This window comes from Rhinopithecus bieti, unplaced genomic scaffold, assembly GCF_001698545.2.
Source record: "Rhinopithecus bieti isolate Rb0 unplaced genomic scaffold, ASM169854v2 scaffold_10589, whole genome shotgun sequence".
Classification (NCBI taxonomy): Eukaryota; Metazoa; Chordata; class Mammalia; order Primates; family Cercopithecidae; genus Rhinopithecus; species Rhinopithecus bieti.
In genome coordinates this window covers 1,734,818-1,755,422 of record NW_016807065.1, presented here as the reverse complement: position 1 = coordinate 1,755,422, position 20,605 = coordinate 1,734,818, and the positions used below count along the sequence as shown (strand labels likewise).

The 20,605-nt window shown below is 50.2% G+C and overlaps 1 protein-coding gene across 3 annotated transcripts in view; it reads left to right on the top strand.

The window, feature by feature from the left end:
- MARCHF2 (membrane associated ring-CH-type finger 2) overlaps positions 1-10,295 on the top strand; it is a 22,469-nt gene extending 12,174 nt beyond the window's left edge. For all 3 annotated transcript variants that reach the window (XM_017879911.1, XM_017879910.1, XM_017879909.1), the window contains 2 exons: positions 2,414-2,623; positions 9,666-10,295. In XM_017879911.1, the coding sequence (XP_017735400.1) occupies positions 2,414-2,623; positions 9,666-9,824 (369 nt within the window). In that variant the 3' untranslated portion in view covers positions 9,825-10,295. The remainder of the gene's footprint in view (positions 1-2,413; positions 2,624-9,665) is intronic.
- The last annotated feature ends 10,310 nt before the right edge of the window (positions 10,296-20,605 follow it).

The window sequence follows — 20,605 nt, the reverse complement described above, 5'->3', positions numbered from 1 at the left end:
AAAAAAAAAAAAAAAAAAGAAAAAAAGAAAAAGTCCAGGCACAGTGGCTCACACCTGTAATCCTAGCACTTTGGGAGGCCAAGGTGGGTGGATCACCTGAGGTCAGGAGTTCAAGACCAGCCTGGCCAACATGGCAAAACCCTGTCTCTACTAAATATACAAAATTAGCCAGGTGTGGTGGTGGGTGCCTATAATCCTATCTACTAGGGAGGCTGTGGCAGGAGAATTACTTGAACCCGGGAGGTGGAGGTTGCAGTGAGCTGAGGCTAAGCCGCTGCACTCCAGCCTGAGTGACAAAGCAAAACTCTGTCTCAAACAACAAGAAAAAAGCTGGGCGTGGTGGTGCATGCCTGTAATCCCAGCTACTTGGGAGGCTGAGGCAGGAGAATCACTTAAACCTGGTAAGCGGAGTTGGCAGTGAGTTGAGATAGCGCCACTGCACTCCAGCCTGGGCAACAGTGTGAGACTCTGTCTCAAAAACAAAAAAACAAAAAAAAGAAAACAAGGCTGGACATGGTGGCTCACAATCCCAGCACTTTGGGAGGCAGAGGAGGGTAGATCCTCCTGAGGTCAGGAGTTCAAGATCAGCCTGGCCAATGAGGTAGAACACCCTCTCTACTAAAAATACAAAAATTGGCTGGGCATGGTGGTGGGGACCTGTAATCCCAGCTTGAACCCAGGAGGCGGAGGTGGCAGTGAGCCAAGATTGCACCACAGCACTCTAGCCTGGGCAACAAGAACAAACTCCGTCTCAAAAAAAAAAAACTAGAAAACCCCTGGCCCACCTGGGAGTCAGGGTGTAGGGAGAAAAGTGGGAGGGAGGTCCAGTCCCTTCACACACCATCCCACACCCACTTTGGTCTCCATGCTACAGCCACATGGCTCCCTCCCAACACATCTTGTCTAGGCTGCCTCCCCCTACCCCAGGGCCTTTGCATCTGCCTCCCCTGCAGCCTAGAGCCCCATCTCCCCCATTCTTCACATGGTTCCTTCTGTTCATTTCGTTCTCTTCAATGTCACCTCCTTGGCAAGGCTTTGCCCTGTGTGATCATTCACCCATTTCATACCTCCACTGCCAGCATGGGAGGGCAGGGGCCCTTTCTGTCTCATCCACTGGAATTTCATGAATCAAGCCCATTTCTTGGCTGGGTGTGGTGACTCATGCCTGTAATCCCAGCACTTTGGGAAGCCAAGGTGGGAAGATCGCTTGAGGCCAGGAGTTCAAGACCAGCCTGGGCAACACAGTGAGACCCTGTCTCTATAAAAAAATTAAAGAATTTATTATTATTATTATTTTGAGACAGAGTCTTACTCTGTCACCCAGGCTGGAGTGCAGCATGTGATCTCGGCTCACTGCAACCTCCACCTCCCAGGTTCAAACGATTCTTCTGCCTCAGCCTCCCGAGTAGCTAGGATTATAGGTGCGTGCCACCATGCCCAGCTAATTTTGTATTTTTAGTAGAGATGGGGTTTCTCCATATTGGCCAGGCTGGTCTCGAACTCCTGGCCTCAGGTGATCTGCCCACTTTGGCCTCCCAAAGTGCTGGGATTACAGACATGAGCCACTGCGCCAGGGCTTTTTTTTTTTTTTTTTAAAGCCCATTTCTTTTGCCCTGTCATCTGGGGGCGGCCAAGCGTAGCAGATTAGTAGCCAAGGACGCTTCAGCCCTGGAGCAAGACTTCCCAGGTTGCAGCCCCAGCTTTGTGGACTTTGTAGCTGTGTGAGTTTGCTCACTTGAGTTCATTCCTCTGTGCCTCAGTTTCCCCATCTGTAAAATGGGGGTAAAAGTGCCCAGCACCTGGCAGGCCCTGGCTCCTCATGGGCTCAATAAATGTTTGAAAGAAGGAAAGGGCCAGGCGTGGTGGCTCACACCTGTAATCCCAGAACTTTGGAAGGCTGAGGTGGGCAGATCACAAGGACACAAGTTCGAGACCAGCCTGACCAATATGGTGAAACCCCCATCTCTACTAAAAATACAAAATTTGCCGGGCATGGTGGCGCTTGCCTATAATCCCAGCTACTCCGGAGGCTGAGGTGAGAGAATCCCTTGAACGTGGGATGTCGAGGTTGCGGTGAGCCGAGATCATGCCACTGCACTCCAGCCTGGCTGACAGATCGAGACTCTGTCTCAAAAATACATATACATACAAAATTAGCCGTGCATAGTGGCTCTTGCCTGTAATCCCAGCTACTCCGGCAGCTGAGACAGAAGAATTGCTTAAACCCGGAAGGTCGAGGTTGCAGTGAGCCGAGATTGCGCCACTGCACTCCATCCTGGGCGACAGACCAATAATCCGTCTCAAAAAAAAAAGAAAGAAGGAAAGGAGAGAGGGAGGCCTAGACCTGGAGGTCCTGACCCCTCCCCCTCAGCAGCCCCTCCTCTGCCCCCTTTCCCTGTCCTCTCCCCTGCAGTGGCTGAAGGACCCGGGGCCGCGGACCGAGAAGCGGACGCTGTGCTGCGACATGGTGTGTTTCCTGTTCATCACGCCGCTGGCCGCCATCTCGGGCTGGTTGTGCCTGCGCGGGGCCCAGGACCACCTCCGGCTCCACAGCCAGCTGGAGGCCGTGGGTCTCATTGCCCTCACCATCGCCCTTTTCACCATCTATGTGCTCTGGACGCTGGTGAGTGGCCGCGGCTTTGCAGCATGCATCTGAAGCTCTGCCGCTGGGAGCAGCAGGGCCAGGGATTTGACACCTGGTATATGGGGTACGGTGCTCCCTGGCAGCCTCTGTCTATGGCCCTGGGTGGAAGAGAGATTCTGAGGTCACCCTGCCTCTCTGGGAGCTTCAGATTCCAAATGTGACAAGGTCTAGGGAATCCCTGAGCTAGGTGTAAACCCTGACCTGAGTGCAGGAACCCCCATCCATGAACCCCCAAGATTAGGAGTGGGGCAAAGAGGAGCAAATGCCTGAGAGAGAGATTGGGGGAGAACAAATAAATGGGGAAATAGATGTAGATTAAGAAATTGAGGCTGGGCACAGTGGCTCACCCCTCTAATCCCAGCACTTTGGGAAGCCAAGGCGGGTGGATCACCTGAGGTCGGGAGTTCGAGACCAGCCTGACCAACATGGAGAAACCCCGTCTCTACTAAAAATACAAAATTAGCCAGGTGTGATGGTGCATGCCTGTAATCCCAGCTACTTGGGAGGCTGAGGCAGGAGAATTGTTTGAACCCAGGAGGCGGAAGTTGCTGTAAGGCGAGATCGTGCCATTGCACTCTAGCCTGTGTAACGAGCGAAACTCCGTCTCAAAAAAAAAAAAAAAAAAGAAAAGAAAAGAAAGAAAGAAATTGAAAGGGAAATCCCAGGCACAGTCGCTCACTCCTGTAATCCCAGCACTTTGGGAGGCCAAGGCAGGTGGATTACCTAAGCCAAGGAGTTCCAGACCAGCCTAGCCAACATGGTGAAATCTTGTCTCTACTAAAAGTACACAAATTTAGCTGTGTGTGGTGGTGGATACCTGTAATCTCAGCTAGTCGGGAGGCTGAGGCAGAAGAATCGCTTGAACCTGAGAGGCAGAGGTTGCAATGAGCTGAGATTGTGCCACTGCACTCCAGCCTGTGCGACAGAGTGAGACTCTGTCTCAAAAACAAAAAACAAAAAACAAAAAAACCAAAGAAATTGAAAGGGGAAAGCCTGGTGCAGTGGCTCACACCTGTAATCCTCACGCTTTGGGAGGCTGAGGTGGGCGTATTCCTTGAGGTCAGGAGTTTGAGACCATCCTGGGCAACAATGGTGAAACCCCATTTCTACTAAGAATACAAAAAATTAGTCTGGTGTGATGGCACACACCTGTCATCCCAGCCACTAGGGAGGCTGAGATAGGAACATCACTTGAACCCAGAAGCCAGAAGTTGCAATGAGCCGAGATTGTGCCACTGTACTCCAGCCTGGGCGACAGAGGGAGATTCTGTCTTTAAAAAAAAAAAAAGAAGGAAAGAAAAGAAAAAGAAATTGAAGGGGAAGAGAGAGAGGAACTGAGATGAAAACATTGAGTGAAACCAGGCCCAGTGGCTGTTAACACCTGCAATCCTAGCACACTGGGAGGCCGAGACAGGAAGATTGCTTGAAGCAAGGAGGTTCAAGACCAGGACGGGGCAACAAAGCAAGATGTCCATCTCTATAAAAAATGTAAAAATTAGTGGTAGGCCAGGTGCAGTGGCTCACGCGTGTAATCCCAGCACTTTGGGAGGCCAAGGCGGGCGGATCATGAGGTCAGGAGATCGAGAACATCCTGGCCAACATGGTGAAACCCCGTCTCCACTAAACATATAAAAATTAGCTGGGCGTGGTGGCGCGTGCCTGTAGTCCCAGCTATTCGGGAGGCTGAGGCAGGAGAATCGCTTGAACCCAGGAGGCAGAGGTTGTGGTGATCTGAGATCAAGCCACTGCATGCCAGCCTGGTGACAGAGTTACACTCTGTTTAAAAATAAATAAATAAATAAATAAATAAGAATAATAGAGTCAAGTGCGGAGGCTGACGCCTGTAATCCCAGCATTTTGGGAGGCTGAGGCAGGCAGATTGCTTGAGCTCATGAGTTCGAGACCAGCCTGGGCAAAGTGGTAAAACCCCATCTCTACAAAAAGTACAAAAGTTTATCGGCCATGGTGGTGCATGCCTGCAGTCTCAGCTACTCTGGAGGCTGAGGTGGGAGGATCGCTTGAGCACTGGAGGCAGAGGTTGCAGTGAGCTGAGATTGCACCACTGAACTTCAGCCTGAGTGATACAGCCAGACTTTGTCTTGGAGAAAATAATAATATTAGTAAAAGAGAAAGAAAAAAAAGGCTGGGTGCAGTGGCTTACACCGTAATCCCAGCACTTTGGGAGGCTGAGGCGGGCATATCACTTGAGGTCAGGAGTTCAAGACCAGCCTGAGCAACATGGTGAAACCCCGTTTCTACTAAAAATACAAAAAATTGGCCAGGTGCGGTGGCTCACACCTGTAATCCTAGCACTTTGGGAGGCCGAGGTGGGTGGATCACGAGGTCAGGAGTTTGAGACCAGCCTGACCAACATGGTGAAACCCTGTCTCTACTAAAAATACAAAATTGGCCGGGCGCGGTGGCTCAAGCCTGTAATCCTAGCACTTTGGGAGGCTGAGACGGGTGGATCACAAGGTCAGGAGATCAAGACCATCCTGGCTAACCTGGTGAAACCCCATCTCTACTAAAAATACAAAAAACTAGCCGGGCGAGGTGGCCGGTGCCTGTAGTCCCAGCTACTTGGGAGGCTGAGGCAGGAGAATGGCGTGAACCCGGGAGGCAGTGTTGTTCTAGGCCTCTGGTAGGCAGCAGAACCATTGCTTAGAGGCAGAAGTTCCACACAGTCTCACCCCTCAGACATAACCACTATTGTCCAGCTGTAGGGGAGTCCTTGCCTCACAAAGTATTTTTCAATGCACCTACCAGCATTTTTTTTTTTTTTTTTTTTTGAGACGGGGTCTTGCTCTGTTATGCAGGCTAGAGTGCAGAGTGCAGTGGTGCAATCCTGGCTCGCTGCCACCTCTACCTCCTTGGCTCAAGCGATTCTCCTGTCTCAGCCTCCTGAGTAGCTAGGATTACAGGCACGCGCCACCACGCCCAGCCAATTTTTGTATTTTTAGTAAAGAGATGGGGTTTCACCATGTTGGCCAGACTGGTCTTGAACTCTTGACCTCAGGTGATCTGCCTACCTTGGCCTCCCAAAGTGCTGGGATTACAGGCATGAGCCACCGTGCCCGGCCCCTACCAGCATATTTTAAAATATGTAAACTGGATGAAATCATAGCTACTGTTTTAGCATCTGCTTGTTTTCATTTTGCTGGTGTTCTTTTTAAAAAAAAAAAAAACAGGCCGGGTGCGGTGGCTCAAGCCTGTAATCCTAGCACTTTGGGAGGCCGAGATGAGCGGATCACGAGGTCAGGAGATCGAGACCATCCTGGCTAACATGGTGAAACCCCGTCTCTACTAAAAAATTAGCCGGGCGTGGTGGCGGGCACCTGTAGTCCCAGCTACTCGGGAGGCTGAGGCAGGAGAATGGCGTAAACCTGGGAGGCGGAGCTTGCAGTGAGCCGAGATCCTGCCACTGCACTCCAGCCTGGGCAACAGAGTGAGACCCCGTCTCAAAACACACACACACACACAACGAGGCAGCCACCCAGCAGACATTCATTGTGTGGGTGTACCATATTTATTTAACCAATCACTTTTGACAGGCACTGGGATTTTTTCCAATGTGTATGTGGTTTTATTTCTACTTCTTCCTTTTTTTTTTTTTTCCATTATGAACAGTGCTTTGGGCACTGTCCATGCAAATCTTTCTTGGGAACTTGCTTGGTCAAAGGATGTGAACCACTGACATTTATTGAATGATCGATTGATTGATTGAGCCGAAATCTCACGGTGTTGCCCAGGCTGGAGTGCAATGACATGATCTTGGCTTACTGCAACCTCCGACTCCCCGGTTCAAGCAATCCTCGTGCCTCAAGCCTCCTGAATAGCTGGGATTAAGGCATCTGCCGCCATGTCTGGCTAATTTTTGTATTTTTAGTAGAGATGAGTTTTCACCACTTTGGCCAGGCTGGTCTTGAAATCCTGGACCCAGGTGATCCGCCCACCTTAGTCTCCCAAAGTGCTGGGATTATAGGCGTGAGCCATTGCACCAGGCGACCTTTTTTTTTTTTTTTAATTTGTTTTTTTTGAGACGGAGTCTCAGTCTGTCACCAGGCTGGTTGGCAGTGACACGATCTTGGCTCACTGCGACCTCTGGCTCTCAGGTTCAAGCAAGTCTCCTGTCTCAGCCTCCTGAGTAGCTGGGACTACAGTTGTGCGCCACCACGCCCAGATAATTTTTAAATTTTTAGTAGAGACAGGGTTTCACCATGTTGGCCGGGATGGTCTTGATCTCTTGACCTCATGATCGGCCTGCCTCTGCCTCCCAAAATGCTGGGATTACAGGTGCGAGCCACCGTGCCTGGCCACTTTTAAATTTTTTTAGACTAATTTTTAGAGCAATTTTAGGTTCACAGCAAAATTTAGCAGAAAGTACAGAGAGTTCCTGTATATCACCCTCCTCCATACACACACAACCTGCACAGCCTCCCTCACTGTTAACATCGTGTACCCAAGTAGGGTATTTGTTAGAATCAGTGAACCTTCATTCTCCCTTTAAAACCATAGTTCACATTAGGATTCACTTTTTTCATTTGTTTGTTTTGCAGTGGTTATCTCGCCCTGTCTCCCATACTGGAGTGCAGTGGTGTGATCTCCGCTCACTGCAACCTCTGCCTCGTGGGCTCAAGCGATCCTCCCACTCAGCCCCCCGAGTAACCAAGACCACAGGTGTCCACTACCACACCTGGCTAATTTTTGTATTTTTTGTAGAGACAGGATTTTGCTATGTTGTCGAAGCTGGTCTTAAACTCCTGGGCTCAAACCTTGGCTTCCCAAAGTTCTGGGATTACAGGTGTGAGCCATCACACCTGGCCTTTGTGTGTGTGTGTGTGTGGCGGGGAGGGGATAGGATCGTGCTTTGTCACCCAGACTGCAGTGCAGTGTGGTGTGGTCATGGCTCACTGCAGCCTCAACCTCCCAGGCTCAATTGATCCTCCCACCTCAGCTTCCTGAGTAGCTAGTATTGCAGGTGTGTGTACCACGCCTGGCTAATTTTTGTATTTTTTTGGTGGAGACGGAGTTTTGCCATGTTGCCCAGGCTGGGAGTTGACTCTTATTGTTGGACATTTATAAGTTTTGATGAATGTATAATAAATGACATGTATTCACTTTTTTTTTTTTTTTTTTGAGACAGAGTCTCACTCTATGCCAGGCTGGAGTGCAGTGGTGCGATCTCCGCTCACTGCAACTTCCGCCTCCTGGGTTCAAGTGATTCTCCTGCCTCAGCCTCCCAAGTAGCTGGGACTACAGACATGTGCCACCATGCCCAGCTAACTTTTGTATTCTTGGTAGAGATGGGGTTTCACCGTGCTGGCCAGGATGGTCTCGATCTCTCGACCTCGTGATCTGCGCACCTTGGCCTCCCAAAATGCTGGGATTACAGGCATGAGCCACTGCGTCCAGCCATATTCACCATTATAATATCAGGCAGAGTAGTTTCATTGCCCTAAAAATCCTCTGTGCTCTCTCTATTCATGCCATTCTCCTTTTCCCCAACCCCTGTTCACTGCTGATCTTTTTACTGTCTCCATAGTTTAGCCTTTTCCAGAATGTCCTATAGTTGGAGTCATTCAGTATGTAGCATCTTTAGGTTGGTTTATTTCATTTAGTGATATGCATTTAAAGTTATTTTTGTGACTTAAGGGCTTTTTTTTCTGAGGTAGAGTCTCACTCTTTCACCCAGGCTGGAGTGAAGTGGCCCGATCTCAGCTTACTGCAGCCTCCACACTCCTCCCTGCCGGGTTCAAGCGATTTGCTTGCCTCAGCCTCCTGAGTAACTGGAATTACAGGCACACACCACCACGCCCGGCTAATTTTGTATTTTTAGTAGAGATGGAATTTCTCCATATTGGTCAGGCTGGTCTCGAATTCTCGACCTCAGGTGATCTACCCACCTTGGCCTCCCAAAGTGCTGGGATTATAGGCTTGAGCCAGGGCGTCCAGCACTTTTTTTTTTTCTTTTTGAGACAGGATCTCACTCTGTTGGATTGCAGTGGCGTGAGCACAGCTCACTGCAGCGTCAACCTCTAGGGCTCAAATGATTCTCCTACCTCAGCCCCCTAAGTAACTGGGACCATAGACCTGGGCCACCACATCTGGCTGATTTTAAAATATTTTTTAGAGACAAGGTCTTGCTTTGTTGCCTAGGCTGGCCTCGAACTCCTGGGCTCAAGTTATCCCCCCGCCTTGACCTCCCAAAGTGCTGGGATTACAGGCATGAGCTACCTTACCCAGCTTAGTTTCTTTTTAGCACGGAATAATATCTCATTATCTGGAAGCACCACTGATTATTTATTCATTCACCTATTGAGTGACATCTTTTTTGCTTGCATGTTTTGGCAATTATGTGACTGATTTACATTAAAAAAAATTTTTTTTTGAGACAGGGTTTCACTCTGTCACCCAGGCTGGAGTGCAGTGGCATGATTTCGGTTCACTGCAGCCCATATCTCCCAGGCTCAAGTGATTCTCCTGCCTCAGCCTCCCAAGTGGCTGGGACTACAGGCCCATGCCACCACGCCGAGCTAATTTTTGTATTTTTAGTAGAGACAGAGTTTTTAGTAGAGACAGGGTTTCTCCATGTTGCCCAGGCTGATCTTGAACTCCTGAGCTCAAGTGATCTTCCCTGGCACCCAGCCTTCCAAACTACTGGGATTACAGGCGTGAGCCACCGCGCGGGGCCTGACTGGTTGACGTTTAATGCCTTCCAAGAGGCTGTTTCACTCCCTTCCCACTGAGAGGCAGGAAAGGAGCTCCCCTTTGCTTCCTGCTGGTGTGTGTGCGGTGTATCTTGTCTTTGCAGGACTCTGAAAGCTGGTGGGTGTCACCAGGATTGTGAATGGGTCTGTGTGTGTGCACTTTGCGGGAGGAATGTTCATAAGCCAGCTCTGCTTCTGGAAGCATGAGCCCCAGCCGTAGTTTGGGCCAACGCAGGTGCCACGGCAACTTGCTTTCCTCCTTTGCGGGTGGAGTCCTTCTCAGCGCCCCCGCTCACTGCAGGACTGCCCCGCAGGTCTCCTTCCGCTACCACTGCCAGCTGTACTCCGAGTGGAGAAAGACCAACCAGAAAGTTCGCCTGAAGATCCGGGAAGCGGACAGCTCTGAGGGCCCCCAGCATTCTCCGCTGGCGGCTGGACTCCTGAAGAAGGTGGCAGAGGAGACGCCAGTATGAACACTGGGCTCTCCGGGCCCTGCAGCAGAGAGGCCAGAGGTAGCTGGCAATACCCTGTCCTGTGGAAGGACGGAAACTGCCCAACACTTCCCGCACGGCCTGAACGCTTCTTAGGCCAAGAGACACCATGCGGAGCCTAGTCTGTGATCCTGTGTGAAGATACTATCAGGGTTTTTTTTTTTTTTTTTTTGCACACTGTTGTTCATATCGAGGACAGGTGGACACGGTCCTGAGCTCTGGACGGAGCAGGCACGCTGATCTCATTCTGAGGTCCACATGGCACCTTCTGGGCCAACATCTGTGGCCGGTGTATCAAGGGCGCCCTTAAAGCTGGAACATTCCAGCAAGCTTCTTGCGCTTCTCTGCACCCGGCAGGCCCACTTTCCTGGCACCCTCGACTTTATATAAAAGTTGCACTGCATTTCAAAAACCCACCCCTGAATGAATAAAAGGAGCCCTGGCTGGACAAAATGGACTTGTCAGTTACGTTTCTCAAAGGAGACCTCCCAGGGAGGGACCATGTGGAGGTAAAAAAGTAACCTTGGTGGCCGGCCGGGCGCAATGGCTCACACCTGTAATCCCAGCACTTTGGGAGGCTGAGGCGGGTGGATCATGAAGTCAAAAGATCGAGACCATCCTGGCCAACATGGTGAAACCCTGTCTCTACTAAAAATATAAAAATTACCTGGGCGTGGTGGTGTGCACCTGAAATCCCAGCTACTCAGGAAGCTAAGGCAGGAGAATTGCTTGCATCTGGGAGGTGGAGGTTGCAGTGAGCTGAGATGGCACCACTGCACTCCAGCCTGGTGACAGAGAGACTATCTGAAAACCAAAAACAAAACAAAACAAAACAAACAAAAAAACACTGGTTGGCCAGGCGCGGTGGCTCACGCCTATAATCTCAGCACTTTGAGAGGCTGAGGCAGGCAGATCACAAGGTCAGGAGTTGGAGACCAGCCTGGCCAATATGGTGAAATCCCGTCTCTACTAAAAATACAAAAATTAGCCGGGTGTGATGGCAGATGCCTGTAGTCCCAGCTACTCGGGAGGCTGAGGCAGGAGAATTGCTTGAACCTGGGAAGCAGAGGTTGCAGTGAACCAAGATCGTCATTGCACTCTAGCCTGGGTGAGAGAGCGAGACTCTGTCTCAAAAAAAACAAAAACAAAAAAAACCACTGGCTTGTTTTGAGGGATCTGTCCTGAAGCCCATGGGAAGAAGCAAAGTCTTGGTCTTCAAGTGAAAATCAGGTAGCAGGGTTATAAAAGAAATGATTTTTAAAATATACATAAGGGCTGGGCATGGTGGCTCATACCTGTAATCACACTTTGAGAGGCCGAGATGGGTGGATCACCTGAGGTTAGGAGTTCGAGACCAGCCTGGCCAACATGGCAAAACCCTGTCTCTACTAAAAATACAAAAAAAAAATTATCGGGATGTGGCGGCAGATGCCTGAAATCCCACCTACTCTGGAGGCTGAGACTGGAGAATCGCTTGAACCCGGGAGGCAGAGGTTGCAGTGAGCCGAGATCGGTTGCACCACGGTATTTCAGACTGGGTGACATTGTGAAACTCTGTCTCAAAAAATGAAAAATAGAAAAATAAAGTGGACGTAATAACAATTTCCTCTTACTTTGCCTCTACCAGTCCAGAGACCATGCTGGCCTCTTTTTTTCTTTTTTTGAGATGGGGTCTTGCTCTGTCGCCCAGATTGGAGTGCAGTGGCACAATCACGGCTCACTCCAGCCTCAACCTCCTGGGGTCGGGCAATCCTCCTGTCTCAGCCTCCCCAGCAGCTGGGACGACAGGCATGCACCACTGCGCCTAGCCACTATTAGTTTTTAGTAAGTGTAGAGAGCCCAGCACGGGCCCGGCCTGGTGGCTGATGCCTGTAACCCCAGCATTTTGGGAGGCTTCAGCAGGAGGATCAGTTGAGTCTAGGAGTTTGAGACCAGCCTGGGCAACATAGTGAAATCCTGTCTTGACTAAATAAATAAATAAATATATTAACTGGGCATGGTGGCATGCACCTGTGGTCACAGTTACTCAGGAGGCTGAGGTGGGAGGGTCCCTTGAATCCAGGAGTTCCAGGCTGCAGTGAGCTATGATTATGCCTCTGCTCTCCAGCCTGGGCAACAGAGCAAGACCCTGTCTCTAAGGCAAACAAACGATTTGTTTTTAAATGGTGACAATATCCACACTGACTTAGGGTCACTATAGATGAGGCATAGTTCTGAGTCTTTCCCTCCTCTGACTGTCACTTGTTAGGGAAGAAGTGGTTATTACCTCCATTTTATAGGTGAGAAGACTGAGGCACAGGGCAGGGAAGCCTTAATCTAAGGTCCCAGAGCTGTAGGAAGTGGAGCTGGGGTGACCCCAGGACTTCTTTTGGAGGAAGACTCAGGAAAGATGCAGAATGTGGTTTTTTCTTGTTTTGTTTTGTTTTTGTTTTGTTTTGTTTTGTTTTGTTTTTGAGATAGAGTCTTAACTCTATCACCCAGGCTGGAGTGCAGTGGTGTAATCTTGGCTCACTGCAACCTCCGCCTCCCGGGTTCAAGCGATTGTCTCCTGCATCAGCCTCCCAAGTAGCTGGGACCACAGGCAACTAAGTTTTGTATTTTTAGTAGAGATGAGGTCTCATCCTGTTGGCCAGGCTGGTCTCAAACTCCTGAGCTCAGGTGATCCACCCACCTCGCCTCCCTAAAGTGCTGGGATTACAGTGAGCCACTGTGCCTGGCCCAGAATGCAGTTATTCTAATAACAGCACCTACTTCTTGAGTGCTTTCTGCCTGCTGATTCTTCTACATTTAAAGGCGCTTGGCATCTGTCTGCTTTTAAAGCTCAGGGCAGCCCTGAAAGGTGAGTTCTGGTGCTTTTCTTTCTTTCTTTCTTTTTTTTTTTTTTGAGACGGAGTCTCACTTTGTTGCCCAGGCTAGAGCACAGTGGCGCTATTTCTGCTCTCTGCAACCTCTGCCTCCCGGGTTCAAGCAATTCTCCTGTTTCAGCCTCCTGAGTAGCTGGGACTATAGGCACCCACCATCATGCCTGGCTAATTTTTGTATTTTTAGTAGAGATAGGGTTTCGCCATATTGACCAGGCTGGTATTGAACTCCTGACCTCAAATGATCCACCTGACTCTCAAACTGCTTGGATTACAGGCGTGAGCCACCGCGTCCAGCCTGGTGCATTTCTTATTATCCATATTTGCAGTTAGGCAAACTGAGTCTCAGAGTGGAGGGGCTAATTGCTCAAGGTCTGTTTTCCTTTTTTTTTTTTTTTTTTTTGAGACGGAGTCTCGCTGTGTCTTCCAGACTGGAGAGCAGTGGTGCAATCTCGGCTCACTGCAAGCTCCGCCTCCCCGGTTCACGCCATTCTCCTGCCTCAGCCTCCCGAGTAGCTGGGACTACAGGCGCCCACAACAATGCACGGCTAATTTTTTGTATTTTTAGTAGAGACAGGGGTTCACCGTGTTAGCCAGGATGGTCTCGATCTCCTGACCTCGTGATCCGCCCGCCTCGGCCTCCCAAAGTGCTGGGATTACAGGCGTGAGCCACCGCGCCCGGCCACAAGGCCTGTTTTTCATATGAATCCCTGCCTGGTATGTAGCTCACTCACAAAGGAAGAAAAACTCTGCCCAGACTGGAAGGGCAAGGAGAAGTCTGTGTGGCCATGGGAGTGGAGGAAACAGCTAAGCACAAAGGCCCAGAGGCTGGAAACTGCTTAGCCTGTAGGAAGAGCAGCAGGTAGGAACCCCAGGGCTGGAGCAGTGTGATTGAGGGGCAGGTGGCCAGAGAAATGGGCAGAGCCTCCTATACATGGGGTGACTGAGGCGCCAGTGGTCTGCAAAAACAGAGCATCACACCTGTGCGCATGAGCGCTGCTGCCCCTCAGGGGGCTTTCCCTGCCCCTGCAACTGAACTCCCTACAGCCTGACACCCATCTTTCCTCAGGCCAACTTTGGTGTTTGGTGCCCCAGCAGTTGACGTACAGATGCCTCAGGACATGCCAGGAAGAAGAGAGACCAGTGGGGTGACTCATGCCTGAAATCCCAGCACTTTGGGAGGCCAAGGCAGAAGGATTGCTTGAAGGCAGGAAGTTAGAGACCAGCCTGGCCAACATAGCGAGACCCTGTCTCTACAAAAAGAGAGAGAATCAGAGAGAGAAGGAAAACTGCTTTCTTTGCAAATCTATTCCAATACTTTCAGAGAGAAGAGTTTTAGTTTGGTGTTAACCTGTCTTTAATAATCCTCTAAGGACCAGCACAGCGGCTCACGCTTGTAATCCCAGCACTGTGGGAGGCCAAGGCTGTAGGATCGCTTGAGCTCAAGAGTTCAAGACCATGCTGGGCAAAATGGCAAGATCCTATCTGTACCAAAAAATAAAAATAAAAAATTAGCCAAATGCAGTGGCGTGCACCTGCAGTCCCAGTTACTTGACAGGCTAAACGGGAGGATCGCTTGAGCTCAGGAGTTCAAGGTTGCAGTCAGCTATCATTTACAAAGGTAGATTGAAATATTATTGGTAGGCCAGGTGCGGTGACTCATGTCTGTAATCCCAGCACTTTGGGAGGCTGAGGTGGGCAGATCACCTGAGGTCAGGAGTTCGAGACTAGCTTAGCCAACATGGGGAAACCCCATATCTACTAAAAAATACAAAACTTAGGCGTCTTGGTGTGCACCTGTAATCCCAGCTACTTGGAAGGCTGATGCAGAAGAATCGCCTGAAACCAGGAGGTGGAGGTTGCAGTGAGCCGAGATGGCGCCACTGTACTCCAGCCTTTGTGACCAAGCAAGACTGTATCCAAAAAAAAAAAAAAAAGTATTATTGATAATTGCTGCATTGAAGGCCGGGCGCGGTGGCTTACACCTATGATCCCAGCACTTTGGGAAGCTGAGGTGGGTGGATCATGAGGTCAGGGGTTCGAGACCAGCTTGACCGATATGATGAAACCTTGTCTCTACTAAAAATACAAAAGTTAGCCGGGTGTGGTGGCATGCACCTGTAATCCCAGCTACTGAGGAGGCTAGGACAGAAGAATCGCTTGAACCCAGTAGGCAGAGGTTGCAGTGAGCCGAGATCGTGCCATTGCACTCCAGCCTGGGCAACAAGTGCGAAACTCCGTCTCAAAAAAAAAAAAAAAAAAAAATTACTGCCCGAGTTGCCACAAGTGCATGTAACATCTGATGGCGCCAATTCGACTGTCTGCACTTGGGAGATGGCATATTGGAGGCTGCACAGCACCACAAAACTGAAACCACACACATGCACACAAAAATAAGACCATATGGCATTATGCCTAGTACAGAATACACCCTGAATTCTGTCACAATTCATTTTATGCAACATTGCAACAGAATCCTCTCGCTCTTTAGGCTTATTTTTTATTTTTTATTTTTGACATGGAGTCTTGCTCTGTTACCAAGCTGGAGTTCAGTGGTGCGATCTCGACTCACTGCAGCCTCCTCCTCCTGGGTTCAAGCGATTCTCCTGCCTCAGACTTCCTAACAGCTGGGATTACATGCGCCCGCCACCATGCCCAGCTATTTTTTGTATTTTTAGTAGAGACAGGGTTTCACCATGTTGGCCAGGATGGTCTTGATCTCCTGACCTCGTGATCTGCCCACCTTGGCCTCCCAAAGTGGTAGGATTACAGGCGTGAGCCGACGCGCCCGGCCATTAATTTTTTTTTTAATTTTATGTTTCTAACTTTTAGGTTTGGGGGTAAATGTGAAGGTTTGTTAAATAGGTAAACACTTGTCATGGGGGTTTGTTGTACAGATTATTTCATCACCCAGGTATTAAGCCCAGTACTCAGTAATCTTTTTGTTTTTTGATATGGAGTCTCAGTCTGTCTCCCAGGCTGCAGTGCAGTGGCATGATCTCAGCTCACTGCAACCTCCGCCTCCCGGGTTCAAGCGATTCTCCTGCTTCAGCCTCCCAAGTAGCTGGGATTACAGGCGCCCGCCACCACGTCCAGCTAATTTTTGTGTTTTTAGTAGAGACAGGGTTTCACCATGTTGGCCGGGCTGGTGTCGAACTCCTGACCTAAGGTGATCCGCCGCCTGGGTCTCCCAATCCCAAAGTGCTGGGATAACAGGCGTGAGCCACCGCGTCTGGCTCCATTATTAGTGAATTTTAAGTTTTCCATTTCTTCTGGCCGAACTGTTTGCAATTATAATGCGAATTACGGATAATACTCTGATATTATTCCATGCCGTTCCGTTGTTGCCTACAAAGTTCGCGCTGGAAAACCGCGCAATTGCGTTACAAAAATAAAATCACACAAAAAGACACAATGTTTTAACAAAGTTTACGAATCATGTGCCGGACTGCGGGTTGGACAAGCTTGATCTAAAACTTCCAGGAATCCCTAGACAGGATCATTGCTTCCCCTCTGCTCCAGCTCTGGTTGTGACTAGGTCTAGGTGTGTGTGGGTTGGCGTGGGGAGATGCTTCCTCTATCGGACTCCGAGGACGCGCGCCCGGTACGGCCAGTCGGTGCCTAACGCGAGTGTATCTAGAGACTGAAGGGATCAACAGCTGCCGGTCTGCGCCTGCGCGCGGCGGGGGCGTGGCCCAAGGCGGGTGGGCCCAAGGAGGCAGCCGGCAGCGGCGCGCTCAAGTGCTACTGGTCGCGTCGGGTCACGTGGGCGCGCAGGCGCAGCGCGGTGCACCCCGTTCGCTCACACAAAGCCCAGACGCGGAGAAAATGGCGGCAGGGGTCGAAGCGGCGGCCGAGGTGGCGGCGACGGAGATCAAAATGGAGGAAGAGAGCGGCGCGCCCGGCGTGCCGAGCGGCAACGGGGCTCCGGGCCCTAAGGGGTAAGTATTCTATGGTCCCTTGCCCGGGTTAAGGGTTTCTCTCCGCGGCCTGCGGCTCCGTTAGGTCTGTTGGCGGCCTAGCCCCGGCGCGGCCTCGGTCCCGGCTGTTCCCATACCGCCTGCCTAGGGTGGCGGCGTCTGGGGCCGTGAGCGGGGAGCCGGGGGAGCCTCCAGAATCGTCCCCTACCCCGGACCTCGAGCCTCGGGTCCCTCCGTCCCTCCAGGCCGGGGCCAACCCCGTCGCCGAGGCCTCAGGCCCAGCTGCTGCGCATGGTGGTTGATGGCGCGGGCCCGGACCGGAGAGCCTCCGAGGCCGGCCCGACCGCTCCCCGGGAGGGTAACCTCGGAGGCTGGGTTTCACCCCCCAACCCCCTCTCCTCCCTGGGTCTGTTTTCCGATCCGTAACGTGGGAGGAAGAGGGGGTGCGCGCCCGGGGTCTCGCGCGCAGTCACCCCGAGTCAACGGTAACCGAGCGGGGGAGGCGTCAGGAAGGGCCGCGAGGCCGGGTCGGGGGCTCTCTTCCTGCCCCGCCCCTCCCTGCCCCGCCCCTCAGTCCCCGCGCGCCGACCCCGCTCCACCGGAAGTGCCTTCCTCGGCACAGCCCCTCGCCCCACGCTCTGGCCCTGGCTCAAGTCCCTCGCTGCTTCCCGCTCTTCCCCGGGTGCGCCGCAGGTATTAGTGGAGAGATGGGATCTGCTGCTCAACCTTCACCCTCAGAAGGAGACACGAAGTCGAGAAAGGAATCCCCTTTTTCCCGTGTTTCTGGGGAAGCTGTTCTGTCATGAGGCGGGTTCATTTACTTCCAGGCTCCATCAGCTTTTCGAGTCCTGCTCGGGGCTCTTTCACTTCTTGGCTTTTAAAAGTTTCTTTAAAGTGGGGGAAGCATCGACTTGTGCTCCGGTGAAACTCATTCATTCTGATTACAGACATTTGAGAGAGAGGTTTTGGCTCCAAGATCAGCGGCCGGGAAGGGAGGAGAAGCCTGGGTATACATTGAATTTCCCAGACATTTATTTCATTGTGGTAAAATCGACATAACGTAGAGTTTGCCATTTTAACCATTTTTAAGCTTACAATTCAGGGATACCGAGTGCACTGACTCAGTATGCTGTAACCGTTACTACTTGATGTCAAGAACTTTTTCATCATCGGAAACAGTGTAGCCATTAAATACTAACTCCCTCCGTTTTTCCTTTCTGTGATTTTACTCTCCTCATATTGTAATGTGTGAAACTTAGTTTATGGAGATTAAAAGTGAATATGGTTCGCCGGGCGCGGTGGCTCAAGCCTGTATGTAATCCCAGCACTTTGGGAGGCCGAGACTAGCGGATCACGAGGTCAGGAGATCGAGACCATCCTGGCTAACACGTGAAACCCTGTCTCTACTAAAAAATACAAAAAACTAGCCGGGCGAGGTGGCGGGCGCCTGTAGTCCCAGCTACTCGGGAGGCTGAGGCAGGAGAATGGCGTAAACCCGGGAGGCGGAGCTGGCAGTGAGCTGAGATCACTCCTCCAGCCTGGGCGACAGAGCAAGACTCCGTCTCAAAAAGAAAAAAAAAGTGAATGTGGTTGAGCACTTACATATTTAATTTTTTTCTTTGAGAAAGGGTCTCCCTCTGTTGCCCAAGCTGGGATGCACTGGCACGATCACAGGTCACTGCAGCCTCGAACTCCTGGGCTCAAGCGATCTTTCCATCTCAGCCTCCCGAGTAGCTGGGATCAAAGGCGCAGCACCACTATGCCCGGCTAATTTTTTTATTTTTTGAAGAGTCGGGGTCTCCGGGTGTTGCTCAGGCTGGTCTGAAACTCCTGGGCTCAAGCCATCCTCCTGCTTAGGCCTTCCAAAGTGCTGAAATTACAGGCGTGAGCTACTGTGCCCTGCGTAGTTGAGCGTTTACGTTAAGTGCGTTCCCTAAGTGCTAGCTATATTGTTAGATAATAAATCTGGAGAAAATTCTAGATTCTTTCCCTCCTTAGGTAGGAAGAAATAAAATACCATGGTTACTGGCTCTTAGAAATGAAGAGAAAAGCTTCCTCTATTCTCAGCATTTTACTATTTAAAACTCTGGGAAGGAATGTGTTAATTTTGACTTTTTTAGCATCTATCTACAGAAGCTGGTGGGGTTTCTGAGGGTGGGATTTGGAGGGCTTTAAGATAAATTTACCGTATGCAGGAAGGAGTGCTGGTAGAACCTTGCTAGGTGAGAGGGTAAATTAATAGATTATAGCATCTGGGGTGCATTTCTCAAATTTTCCATTTTCCCCTGTCCACTTTCAAATAGTCGTTTTGTGACTGAGTCATTTTACAAATACATGTGGACTGTTGGAACCAGCAAGTTGTAGAATAAAATAGCCCTTGTGAGAAAGAGCCTCATAGTCTCTGAAAGTGTAGTACTGGCTTCATAGAGGATAGTTTAGGAAACTGGCAACACTTGGATATTTTTGATAGAGCCTGTGGAAAACCTTTTTGTTTTTCATTGCAAGTCTTAACAAGGAAAGCTCTTTAGAAGCCTATACTTCTGCACTCCATGCAGAACGGAGAGGCCATTAACATATTTGTAGTAAGGTAATTATGCTGTGATAGAAGTTAGTGGAGTTGCTTGGTAGAAAGAATGGAGGAGGTGACCCCCGCCACCTGCTGGCGGCAGGGACCTGTTCCTCCATGACAGAAAGACGTGTGAAAGTGGTGTAGAAGATGGTTGGGGAGAGGCAGAGAAGAGAGTATCCAAAGAGCAGAGATTTGAGTATATGCTTTATTAAGAACTGAAGTTGTGCTGCGTGTAGTGGATCACACCTGTAATCCCAGCACTTTGGGAGGCTGAGGTGAGAGGACTATTTGAGCTCAGTAGTGCAAGACCAGCCTGGGCAACATGGCAAAACCCTGTCTCTACCAAAAAAAAACAACAAAACAAAACACTGAAGTTGCTATAGCGTTTTAGGGTTGGAGCACTGGTGGCCAGCTAATGGGCAGTGAATTTAGATTTTTATCTTGAAAGCCCTTGAGAGACGGGAGGAAAATAGAAACTTGATTCTTTGGACTTCAGTCTCTACCAGGAGTGGAGTATGCAGTAGACCAAAAACGCAGTGAGCTAGCAAGCTCCATCTGGGAACCCAGGTTGGAAATCTTGTTTTGCAGTTCCTTCTCTCCTGGGTGTGAGAAGAGGATTTGCTTAATTTTGATGAGAAATCTGTTCCATTTAAAGTCAGTCAAGATTCAGAGTTAGGGTATAGTAAGGAAAAAAGTTCATTTTAGGGGAATGTATAGGTTTTTAAAAAACATATAAACGCTGTCCTTGAGTCATTTTATTTTATTATTTTATTTTATTATTTTTTGAGACGGAGTCTTGCTCTGTCACCCAGGCTGGAGTGCAGTGGCGCGATTGCAGTTCACTGCAAGCTCCGCCTCCTGGGTTCACACCATTCTCCTGCCTCAGCCTCCGAGTAGCTGGGACTACAGGCGCCCACCACTACACCCGGCTAATTTTTTTGTATTTTTTTAGTAGACACAGGATTCCACCCTGTTAGCCAGGATGGTCTTGATCTCCTAAGTTTGTGATCCGCCCTCCTTGGCCTCCCAAAGTTCTGGGATTACAGGCGTGAGCCACCGCGCCCAGCCCCTAGTCCTGAGTAGTTTTGTGGGTGAATCAGACACAGATGGATTGGTTATTTTTAAAAATAAAAATATGTATTTAGGGTAGATTCCCGAGGAGGTAGTGTTAGGGTTGACTCTGTTTTTACAATCAAGAAAACTTTCTCTTTTTTTTTTTTTTTTTGAGACGGGAGTCTTGCTCTGTCGCCCAGGCTGGAGTGCAGTGGCCGGATTTCGGCTCACTGCAAGCTCCGCCTCCCGGGTTTACGCCATTCTCCCGCCTCAGCTTCCCGATTAGCTGGGACTACAGGCGCCCGCCACCTCGCCCGGCTAGTTTTTTTGTATTATTTTAGTAGAGATGAGGTTTCACCG